Source organism: Ochotona princeps, chromosome 4 (genome assembly GCF_030435755.1).
Source record: "Ochotona princeps isolate mOchPri1 chromosome 4, mOchPri1.hap1, whole genome shotgun sequence".
NCBI classification, from domain to species: domain Eukaryota; kingdom Metazoa; phylum Chordata; class Mammalia; order Lagomorpha; family Ochotonidae; genus Ochotona; species Ochotona princeps.
In genome coordinates, this window is record NC_080835.1 from 10962987 (window position 1) to 10975068 (window position 12082).

Sequence of the window (12082 nt, forward strand, 5' to 3'; positions counted from 1 at the left end):
GTTGTTAGGATTAATTTCTTCTGTGCTTAGAAAAAATGCCTTAAAATCTGCCTATGATAGTATTTTTTTTGTGTGTGTGTGAAACTTGTCCTTTTGGAATTTAGAAAACTGTTATAATTGCTTATGGAATAAAAACTCCAAAAGCAATTTCTTCAAAGGTAGTAAACAGGCTAAATTCTCAACAATCCTCAATCCTCATCAGACTCCATTTCCACATCCTGTTGATTCACACACAGTTCTTCATACAACCTACTATTGTTTTGACTAATATCAAGGAGAATGGACTTTGTAGTAGGGCCAAATTCAACGATACTGGAAAACCCAGGTTGGTACTTATGTTCAAAACCAGCAGCATGGATGGCCACCAATGTACCATGTGAATCAAACACTGGGGAACCAGAAGATCCAAAATAGAAACAAGTATCATAAGTGATCACATCGGCATCATCAATTATTTCCTGGAAACTTCTTTGAGTGTACAGATGGATAAATGACAGATTGAAGTCACACCCTTTCATTTTCCTACCCTGCGCATATTCCTGACATTTCTTTTCTCGCTCAGCCTGAGGGATCACAGCACAAGCATCAATCTGTTTCTTTTCTCCATTTGGATGGCCAATAATATATACCAACCCACTAAGTGGTACGGGAGCAATTCCATTATACAGTCCTGCAGGTATGGGTCGTCCATTTTCTTTCAGTTTCAGAATTGCATAGTCGAGATTGCCACCAGATATTTCAAACCAAGGCTCAACGCGAAAATGGTTGTCTTCTCTCTCATGGAGCTGTTCATAACCAAATGTCACCCTTACACATTGACCAAGGATGCGTGGCCATTCACTTGGTTCTATTCCTTCTTCCATAATGCCTTGGATTACATGTCCACAAGTGAAGATAAATGGTTCTTTAAAAACAAAGCAGGTGGCACAACCCTCTTTCCCATTGTTGTTATAGTATAGGTACCCAACGGAATCACTACGCTCTGCAAGAAGTTTGATTAATGTAACTGGAGTAGAGTTTTTGGTCACTTTTCCAAAGTTTGTTCTATGTGAGTTAAATAATGTTTTCCCTGTTCCTTTTTTGCTTTTTTTCTTTAAGTTTTCTTTGATCTTTTCACTTTCACTTTTCAAACAGGGGTACTGGTTCAAAATTTCCTCGTTCGACACACAAGTGTTTCTTTTCTCTGATTCAGAATTTTGAGGAGCTGCTGCTTCAGAGCCCATTTTATTCTCAACCTCAACCTGAAAGAGCTTTCCCTCTAATTCATCAACTGGCTGTGTGTTTTCATAAATTGAGTCCAGATTATTAATCAGCTTCCAATCGCCATTTTCCAGAAAGGAAAGAAATCTACCATCTTTGCACAAAGCGTCCTTGATGGTTTCTCCTTTAAAAGCATAGACACAGAGTTTGGAGCCTTCTTTGTGAAGTTCCCCACGTTTAACAATTCTGGTTTTCTTCTTCCCAACTGCATGAACATGAAACTTGACACAGTCAGTAGGGGCTTTGTCATGCCGGCCAAATACCTGGTCACCTTCTTTCTGCTTACTTTTGGAAAATGTAATTTCCACATGGCTTTCTTCAGGAAAACAATGGAGGGGCATTCCAAGATTGATGTACCCCTCAATCCCTTTTGTACCATGCACCAGCATTTCTTTGTCTTGTCGAGTTTCTATTTCTTCCTTCACTGCCTCCAGGGTGTTGAGTGCCACATACAAGCTGTCGGCCTCTCTGTGTGTGAGCACATGTTTCCTGCCTTTGTTTTTCCTCTGGCTTACATTCAAGGTAATGTGAATTGTCTTATTTTGGAGTGTTGTTTGTTCTCCTTGAGTTTTCTTAGGTGAATGGAATTCTTGAGCTGGGGTGTTGGTTATATCTTTTAGATGCTTTTTAGATTCCATCTTCCTTTGAGGAGTGCTGGTACCATTCTGTTCTTTAGGTATCTAAAAACAAATGTTAGATACTTGAAAATTTCGAATGCAATCTTAGTCTTTTGTCTCCCTTTTTAATACTTGATCTGCAGAATCTCTACGGGAAACTCATAAACCCAAACTTGACCTGACATCCAAAATATAAGCTTACCATTTTGTCACGTAAGTCAGATATACTCTTGATAGCAGTATAATAGTGCAATTTTCTAAGCAATACAATGGAAAATAAGACATTTTTCCCAGATGCTTATAAATCTACCAGCTCTCTAATAATGATATTTTGGGTCTTACTGTTTTCATACACATACAATTTTCTTTGTTGTGCTTAGTGATGGATTGCACTGAAACATTTTCTCTGAAAACATCAAATTCAGCTAGAATAAGTTGCCATGATTTATTATCAGGCATTAAATGTTGTAACCATCATGAGTTAACTAAGTATTTGGTTATAAAAAATATAGTTGTTTCTGGGGTATGCTTTTAGCGCAGTGGTTAAGATATCAGGAAACCTGCATTCCACATCTGAGTGGCTGGGCTCAACAGCCTGCCCCACCTCCCGACTCCAGCTTCCCACGAATGCACACTCTGCAGACAGCGTGGATGGAGTGACAGGCTCCTGTTACCCAATCAGGAGAGGTGCGTGAATTTTTAAATTTGTGCTCAGCCCTAGCTATTGTATACATTTAAGGAGTGAACCAGCAGACAGAAGTGCTGTCTCCTGGTTTCTGCCCAATTAAATAAAAAATTCAAAAATATAATTCTTTCCCATAAGTTCCTTGATTCACACAGCATCTATAATGCAAACAACTCAAATGATTTCTTCTAGCACCTAAATTAATTCTCAAAGCCAACCAAATGAGGAGGAACAAATATGATCTCTCTATCCTTTTAATGAGAGAAATGGAGGCACACAATGTTTTTCTTATAAGTGCCTACCTGACACAATAAATAATAGATGAAGAATGAAGTATCAGAAGTTCCCTACTTAGTCCATTATTTTTTTGAGTAGTCTATATGTTTTTAGTAAATTTTCATTTCTGATTCCATTTTCATACAGTATGCTTCAAGAACCAGAGGTGGAAGAAAGCAGAGAAATTAGATAAGGAAGATGAATAAAGTAGCAAAAATTTAAAGAAAAATTAAGAATATTCAATTTCTACATCTCAAAGGAACATTTTCTTCTTGTCATATTCATCACGGTGATAGTGTCAACAGGCAAGAATTCGTATGCCAAATGCCACTAACTGCTCAGAGGAGCAGCAACAAGGACTGTTATGAAGCTTTTATGATGTAAAATAGTAATGGTTTTGTGGTTTTCCCCATAACTTACTATGTTAATATTTGACATGTTTATTATTGCTTAGGAAGCATTACAAATGCTTTTTGTTAAAGAGTACTCTGATATGGCCAGGATTTGTACTGTGACCCCTTTCCCCACCAGCATCCCATAGAAACAAAAAGAATACAATGACTAAAAAAGCTTTTAATTTATACATAGTCCCAATACACATAAGGGTTATTTCTTTAGAACTGTGAAGCATAGTGCCAGGGATGGCTGAAAGTAATACTGATATAGGTTACAAATAATGATTACAGACATACCTGACAAAAAAACTGTTCAATTTTCATATTATTCTTACAATCACGAAAGCCCTTCTGTGACATACGCTTCTTCGAGCTCATGATGGCTTTGAAGATGAATGGATGCTTCCACTGAAATACAAACTTCAAATAAGTTTCCTGTTCTCACAGTAGCTTCACATTCGCCATTAGCTATACACAGGAAAAGATGAACTTGCAATCTGTATGCTACTCTCCCCTTTCATCTCTAGCCTTTCTCAACCTGCAGACATTAACTTCACAAGAAGATAGTTTGTCCCCCAACTAAACTCCCTTCTACAAAAATAGTCCAACAGGGCACTGTGTGCCAAGAACTACACCAACACATTTTATGAAAACCACCTACAATTGTCAGCAACTAAGGATACCAAGGAAAGTGGCCTTGTCTGCATTCTGTGGATGTGGAAAACCACAGAAGACAAAGTATCTGTCCACCATTACCTTCCAAAGATGAAATTCAAGTGCCGGTATATCCAACCGAGGAGTTGGGAGAATTCAAAGGTGTGTTCTGCTTGCACGGTTCTTAAACTCTGGTCTCTGTTTAAGACAGGGATGGCAAGCAAGGGCAAAATTACAGGAAAAGAGTGAGGAAAGAACTGGGTGGTACCCTGAAATCACTCCATGTTCTATGGCTTTTCATAAACTACCTTATGATTCTTACATAAGAGAGGTATCACTGGTTATCATTTTAATAGTAAGGAACTAGACGGACTGCTTTAAGTTTTATTTCAGAGAGTATAGCTTTGAGAATTTTTATTACCAACATCGCCTAACCAAAAAAGAGAATGGTATGATGAACCTCCACCTACCTATTCACAGGTTAATGATAATTCTTTATTTTTCAAATTTATACCATTTACAAATTTAACCAGAGACATGTCATTTTGACCATAATGATCACTTTCTACCTCTAAAAATGATTTAACAATAGATAGCTACCATACTAAGTCATTCACACCCACATTCAAATGAAATAGTTTTCTTCATTTGTGCCTTCAAAGTTTTTTTAATCCTTGAGTAAAAAACATTGATTTGTTGAAGAGAGCAGAGATGTTGACTATGGAAGGTTTACCTCCTGGGTTCCTTCTCCGCGTTGTAGTGTAACTTACACTTTCGCCCCTGAAGGTCTGATCAAGAGGATGTTATGTAAAGACTCTATGCTTGGCAAATACTTGCAGGGAGGGAATTTCAACTGAACTTGAACTATGGTTATGCAGCGGGGTGGAGGAACCCACCATGGGGGGAGGGTGGGGGGAGAATCCCAGATTCTATGTAATTACAACACAATGTAATTAATGAATAAATTTAATTTTTTTTTTAAAAAAAAGACAAAGTTTATTCTCTCAACCATTCTACCACTGGCAGGAATCTTGGCTTTCACATCTGCTGGTAATCAGCTACTAAGGAAATCCCCTTTGCCTCTAAGAATCTTAAAAGGAGGAAATGATTCTAAATGAGGTAATGTGGTTGAAAGTGCTGCTCCAACCTCGTTGGTTTTTATGTGACTCTCTGGGTGAAAATATTACGTTGCAACCTTTTAGCTTCACGACCTTGTATATAGTAATTGATGATTAGTCTGCTTTGTTTTCCTCATCCTAAAATGGGAGCGGCACTAGCAACAACCACCATGGTTAGGCAGATCTGAAAATATAAACAGAACTGGAAAACTTACTAAAACAGCTGGAACGCTACAGATTCCCCAGCAAATATTACTACTGTTACTATTTCCGATATCAATACACTTACCACGGTGATAGTTTTTAAACAGCAGGGACCCTGTGTAGACAAAGGTGGTTATAGCATTGAGGAAGTAGGATCTTTAAGGGATCCTTGAAGGAAGGCATAGCCGGGGATGTTTGGGGGTTCAGTGCCTGTTGCTACTGACTCATGTTACAGAGCTTGATTAAAAGACACAGAAGGTAAAATACAGTAGGCAGAAGGGAAAATGAACTTTCCAGTCCAATAGCGATTACAAAGGTAAGGAATGATTAAGAAATGAACGGGACTAGCCCATGCATTATCACCTCTACTCTCCATTTGCTGATGCCAGGATTTTTACTGACGCGAAGGACTTGCTTGACCTATAGGAAAGGGATAAGGCAGTGCAGCCCGCCCCAGGGGGCCTTCCCCAGCCCACCTGACCGCTCCCCTGGCACCAATCCCTCTTCTACCCCCTTTCCTTTTGCTCCTTCCCCTTTCTCTCCAGGCCTGAGCCTAGTAGTCCAAGCCCACCACTCCACCCCTCCCAGTATACAGAAGGCCAAGAAGCAGCTACTGAAGTACAATCTGCATCTTGCCGTCTAGTTAGACATTTCCTTCCGGCCTAGGTCTAGGGATCCCGGTTCGGAGTCTGCAGGGCACACTCACCAATTCCACTGTGCACCTTGCTCACCACCAGCAGTTGAACTCAAATCTGATCCCCCTCCTCTCTTAGTGGAGGAAGCCATGATGGCTTTCTGAGCTCCACAGGGATGCCACTGTTCTGTTCTAGCCAGCAGGTGTGTGTATCCACGTAAGCTCTGGGCAAGTGGGCATAAGGACTTGAAAAAAAAAAAATCGCCCGCCTTTTAAGAAACTGCTGTCGGACTGTCTTTGGGGAGACTTTCACTTTCGTTCTCCCTCCCCCCACTCTCGCCACATTGCCTTCCAAAACCTCGCCCCCTGGCACTCCTTATCTCGACCCCTCATTCATTTCCGCTTCAGTCATCAGTAAGAAAACCCTGAGCTGCTGCACCTGCTGCGAACTAGCCAAGCCTGTTCTCTTCTCTGACAGACGCTATACACTTTCCACACTCTATCTGCTTTGGCAAAGACAACCGCAAGTTCACAAGTAATAAAGCAGAGCTGTACCAAGCCTAACCCGGCGGGCAGTGGGCAGTTTTCCCCATGCCCAGCCGTTTCCTCCCCCTCCCCCCAAATGCCAGGTCAGTCCCAAGAGCAAAGGGGTAACTCACGTCACAGCTGAGTTCGCCCACCACCAAAGGCGTCTCTAGCCTGCACCTGCTGCCGGCTTGGAGTCTTCTTCCCTCCAGCCTGAAAAGCCCGCGCTTGGAGAGCTGACTCCGCCCAGGGAACCGTGGCGACTGGCGAATGGAGAAGCCTAAAGTCCCCGGAAGGCGATTGGCTGCTCTTCTGGAAGGTTCTAGTCGGGTTAGGTTGGGCTGGGCTAGTCCGGATTGGTTAGAGAGCGCGCAGGCGCCGCAGTCGCGCAAGTGGGTGGAACTAGGACGCTGGGAGTGGCACCACTGCAGGCGTCCCGACGCCCACGCGCGGGAAGTCAGGATGGGGAGATTCCCGGTAGGCAGTTCCAGCCTGGAGATGGGGAAATTCCCGGTAGGCAGTTCCAGCCTGGAGATGAGAGTTGAGGAGCAGCCGGTGAAAGCCGGCGTGCTGGAGCTGTCAAAGCTGGGCTGAGTGTGGAGAAGAGGTTTGGAGTGGTTCTGGCGCTTGCCGGGAAGTCACATTCCCCAGCAGACAGAGCAAACCCCAAGGAGAACCAGGGGCATTGCACGCCCTTGCAGCAAATGGACTTGACCAGCGAAGGGAACCGGCTATTCCAACTACAGACAGGAGATCCGTGGCATCCTAAAAGCAAAAGTAACAGATGCAAATCGTGAAATCTAAAGTGCTGGATCTAGTCTGCGTGGATACAGGAATAAGTAAGTCTGGGAAGGGTAGAATCAGGAGAGATAGCAGAGCTGGGCTCATTTAAAAAGCGGGTGCAATGACAATCATTCCAGATTGTAAGCATAGTGAGTTTCTTCCTTGGTCTTTTCGGTGAGGTTGCTCAAATCTGGCAGCCCGGTCTCTGTCTGCAGCGCTGTCCTCTGCTCTGAGCTCCAGATGTCAACATTTTGTGGCCCGATTGGCATGGATTCCTGGATGCACTGTTACAAACCCAAATCATAGCGCTTAGTGTTCCTCGCGCTGGTTTGCCTGTGTTCTCTGATTGAGTCATCACTTCCTCAAGCGCTCAAGCTGACACTCTGTGATTCAGCCTCAGCTTCCTCCTGGTTCTTTTATGCCGGTTTTTAAAAAACATGCTATGACACATTTCACGCGTGCGAAAGAGGTGCACAATATATACCAGAACTTCTTGGAGTGGTACATTCCTGTGTCGTCCATCTAGCTTAAGAAATAATATCTTACAAATCACTAGATTCCGCTTCTACTGTTACTCCTTCACATTCTAGCCCTTTCTTCTTCTCATCGGTAATCACAAATCCAGGCTTTGTTTTGAAAGTGTAATTGCCATACATGTATCCAGGGACATACTGATATATTTAGTTTTACATGGACACATTCTACTAAATGAGTTATTTCATTACTTTTTTCACATTCATCCTAGTTAGTGGAATCCTGTGTTCACAGTCACAGCCGAAACTAGTAATTTAATACATGATCTTTTTACACACACTGCAATTGTTTCTGGTTTTTATCTAGTGATAACAGTGGCACAATTTTGCATTAATAATTAGAATATGTTTGCTAGTGTATGAGTGAATATTTGAGATTGACTCTCAAGTATACTCCACTTCAAAATGGAGTTGCTTAACTCCAGGCCGAATTCATACCCCTCTTCATAGGGTACTGCCAAACTGTGCTACAAAATAGTTTTACAAGCTGGCACTGTCACCCACGGCAAGTGGGAGTTTTGATACTTTATGCCTGCATCAGAAGTTTTTATTGTGTAAATTTTAGTATTTGTCAACTGTGTGTGTATAAAATGGCTTTTTTGTTGTTGTTGATTTGAGTAGTTTTCTAGTTGCTAAGGGGGCTGAGTCTTTCATGCTTCAGCGGGCTATTCTATTGGATTATTTTTCTTTTTATGAATTTATTGAATACATTAAATATATATTCCAGAAACAAATTTAAATGTATTAAATTCTGAGTTTTTTTCCCCCAATTCCTATTAGGTGTCATTAAAGAAGGGCCTTTCTTCCTCTCCTCTTGGTTAGGTTTATTTGGTAAAGTAAATTGTAAAATAAAATCAGCAGCAAAACAACTGAGGCTCTTGCTTGAGAGCAAAATCATTACAGTTGGAGACGCATCACAAAAAGCATCTCATTACTTTCCTCCAGCTGGAATTTGGGGCTGGGGAAGCTTCCTTGCAAACAGGCAGGAGGTCTCTAAGGTTAAGGACTTTCCCGCAGCAGACTTGCTGCTCTTACTGATAGGTTTTAATTGAATTGTTAATTTGAAAGTTCTTACTGTGTTAAGTACTCTTATCTCAGAAGGGGGGGTGGGGAGTTAACAGGGCCTTCCGCTGGGGTGGGGGTTGAGGAGGGGAAAGCAACAATACCAACTTGGCTAGCGTGAACAACAGCAACAACAAGTGAAAGAAGGAAAATAGAAACCAGAATGGGAGTAGGAAGTGAGAGCAGTAAAATTACACCCAGTAAAGCTGAGAAAACCTCATAAATTTCATGACACAAAAGCATAAGCCTGTTTACTCTTACCACGTGGCATAGAAACAAGCCACATATTTTATCATTTCCCCCAAGAAGCATACCATTTTCAAACGTGCATTGATTTTGATTCTAGGCATGTTTAAGTATGCCACATAATGCTGTGAATTATCAGCAAAATGCTGTACAGCTCCCTGGAACTTCTTTATTTTAGCTAATCAAAACTTGCTAGCTTGACGAATATTTTCTTATTTCCCTCGCCACCTCTGCTTCTACAGATTTGATTATTTTAGATTATTCTTTTAAGGTATTTCCCACATGATGGTGACTTCATTTTTTAGTGTAAATTTATCCTTCTTTTCTCTCTATGTTAAAAGCCATTGTGCATCTTGATTTAGTATAATTATTTGTGTATCTTTTAAAGGCAAGCCTATGCTTCCTTGTTTCACACGTAAAGCTGATTTTGCATGTTTTGAATTAAATAATGCACCAATTAAAAATTGATCTGCAAAGTCTGACTTGAAAGCTTTAAGCAAGTTAGGCTTCAGTTTCTTCACTTGCAAAATATGGATGATGATAATACCTAGTTTTATTAACTACTAGAAAAGATAATGCATGTAAAATAATTCTAGGTACTCTTTTCCTGGAATCTATTTTTTCCAGTAAATATCAGCTGTTTAATTTTTGCCCGACTACTTTTTAAAATAAGATTTATTTTATTTTTTGTTGCAAAGTCAGATATACAGAGAGGAAGAAAGAGGAAGATCTTCCATTGAACGGTTCACTCCCCAAGGGACCAGCCAGGAGCCTGGAGCCTCACCTGGGTCTCCCACGTGTGTACAGGGTCCTAAGGCTTGGGCCGTCCTCGACTGCCCTCCCAGACCACAAGCAGGGAGCTGGATGGGAAGTGGGAATGCCAGGATTAGAACCGGCACCTATATGGGATTCCGGCATATTCAAAGCGAGGACTTTAGTCGCTAGGCCACCATGCCAGACCTGCGACTATATTTCTAGTGATGTTAAGTATCCATCCATTGCGCTGTTAATTCATAGTCTTTGTATTTTGCATTTAACAAGCACTTAGCTGTGTGATTTTCCCAAATATATTCTAGACAACACAAGAGAAAGGATTATAACCATTTTCCCCTTAACAGTGTGTTACCTGGGCCTGGAGCTGTAGCCTAGTGACTAAATCCTCACCTTGCATGCACTGGGATCCCATATGCTGTCAGTTCATGTCCTGGCTGCTCTACTTCCCATCCAGCTCCCTGCTTGTGGCCTGGGAAAGCAGTGCAGGACGGCCCAAAGCCTTGGGACTGTGCACCCTCATGGGAGACCTGGAAGAGGCTCCTGGCTCCTGGCTGTGGATCAGCTCAACTCTGGCCACTGTGGCCATTTGGGGGGTGGGATGGTGAACCAGTGGATGTTTCTGTCTCTCCTTCTCTTTGTAAATCTGCCTTTCAGATAAAAATTTTAAAAATCTTAACTAAATAAAAAAGAGCGTGTTGCCTTCCTAAAGTTGCGTGTTGTGGTAAGAGTGTGGTCCTCTGAAGCATAGCCATGCCTTCAACATTCCATACACGTTCAGCAACACCAAATGCCTTGTGTTCTATAGTCCTGATGGAATTCTTGACGAATCCAGAGTGTAATTGGCATGTACTGTTATCTATGGTGGAGAAACAAAGTTTGGATTTATTCTTCCTCCTGAAATGGTGTGTGTATATATATATACAGCGTTCAGACTCAAAACATCAAGCACCACTGGGCCATGCTGTCTCATCCACAAGGGGGAAGTGAAACAAGCCCTGTGGCTGTCCAGTTACTACGGAGTGCTCTGTAGCTATTATGAAGCTACGAAACTTTTGTTAGTGTCCTTGCCACTAATGGCCTCCACGTTCTTCTGGGATTAGAAAAACCACTTCCAAAAGGAGCGAGTTTGTCCCATCCCCGATGGTGATGGCTGCACAGTGATTTTCAAAAGCCGTGCTCTAACCCTGCCTACAGGAACCGCCTGACAGAGGGACACTACCTGCAGCCAGTGGGCAGAGAGCCTGGTGCTCTCGCTGGACAGTTGCGGGCGGTACTTACTCCGTAAGAGCTGGGTGAGGGGGTGGGGACAGCGCGATCGCTCCTGGGTCCAGAGCCTGGCCCGGCGGGGGTGTGCACACCCACCCTATTTCTTCGCTGGGCGGAACTCGGGTGTCATCCAGCCCTGCCCCCCTCACTTAGTTCACGACCCCGTTCTGTGTCCGGTGATGCGCTTTGAGCAATCAATTCCGTCGACTCCACCAGATGGCTGTCTGGGTCCCTGGGTGGAGGTGTGCAGTCTTGCAGGAATGGGAGGTGCGCAGAGGCGTCGCGCCTCCCTGGGTTCGGATTCCTCAGCTCCCAGCGGGGCCTGCTCCTTCGGTGGGGTCTGGCCTTGGCGCCCCCCGCAGATGGGCCGACTTGTAGGGACTCGCGGAACGGCTGGACTGCCTGCCTCAGAGTTCGGCATCCTCACACCGGGGACCTAAATGCTTTTCATTGGCTTGATGCTTTGAGTTTTGGGTGCTATGTCTGAGAAGTCGATCAAAGGGAAGAAAACAGGATGGACAGAGGGCAAGGAGGTGGCAATTGTTTCTGTGACTCACAGAAAGCATGTTTATGTAAAAGTTGATGGTGTGTTAAGTCCATCAGGAGCGCTTCTCCTTACCCAAGGTAAAACACACAGAGATGCTATCCCTGCAATTGTCAATGTGAACTCATGCCGAAGGTCACAACTTGTGCATCAGCAGCTGGGTTTTCAGCGTTCCAGGCAAGATTTCCTTGCAACACTGATCTTGGAGGAAGTCCAGCTATCTGGCAACAGAGAAAAGCTGCAAGAAACCAGTTTGAGTTGGACTGTTAAACATGCAGCGAAGGTGTCTGTGACTGGAAGAGGGAGCGCTCTCCCCTGCTCCCTCGTCCCCATAGGATAGGCAGACTTCTGCATTTAAAGTTGCAGTCAGCATGTTCTGGGAAATGCATGTCAGGGCTTGCAATGGGATGTGCAAAGAGGCAGAGGTGGTGCCATCTTCGCCCAGGAGTTCACAGTGGGCTCACATCATTCACTCCTGCAAACAGGCTGCTCCCGCCTGAGGTCCC

General features: G+C 43.1%; 1 protein-coding gene across 2 annotated transcripts; it reads right to left on the minus strand.

Moving 5' to 3' along the window:
• Positions 1–77: 77 nt before the first annotated feature.
• FAM111A (FAM111 trypsin like peptidase A) lies at positions 78–6568 on the minus strand. Of its 2 annotated transcripts, XM_058662993.1 has the most exons (4): positions 6503–6568; positions 3990–4085; positions 3531–3641; positions 78–1940 (listed from the first exon to the last, which is right to left on the minus strand). In XM_058662993.1, exons 3-4 carry the CDS (start codon positions 3609–3611, stop codon positions 189–191), a joined length of 1833 nt encoding a protein of 610 aa, XP_058518976.1. In that variant the 5' UTR covers positions 3612–3641; positions 3990–4085; positions 6503–6568; the 3' UTR covers positions 78–188. The 2 variants fall into 2 exon arrangements, with proteins under 2 accessions (XP_058518976.1, XP_058518977.1); XM_058662994.1 differs by lacking the exon at positions 6503–6568 and having other exon boundaries at positions 3990–4237.
• Between the last annotated feature and the right edge of the window lie 5514 nt (positions 6569–12082).

What these genes read in the sequence shown, in the direction of transcription:
- FAM111A (XM_058662993.1), bottom strand. Translation starts at nt 3,611, where the DNA reads ATGAGCTCGAAGAAGCGTATGTCACAGAAGGGCTTTCGTGATTGTAAG. An exon ending in TTGAACAGTTTTTTTGTCAG is followed by an intron (nt 1,941 to 3,530) that starts GTATGTCTGTAA and finishes ATTTGTTTTTAG; the next exon opens with ATACCTAAAGAACAGAATGG.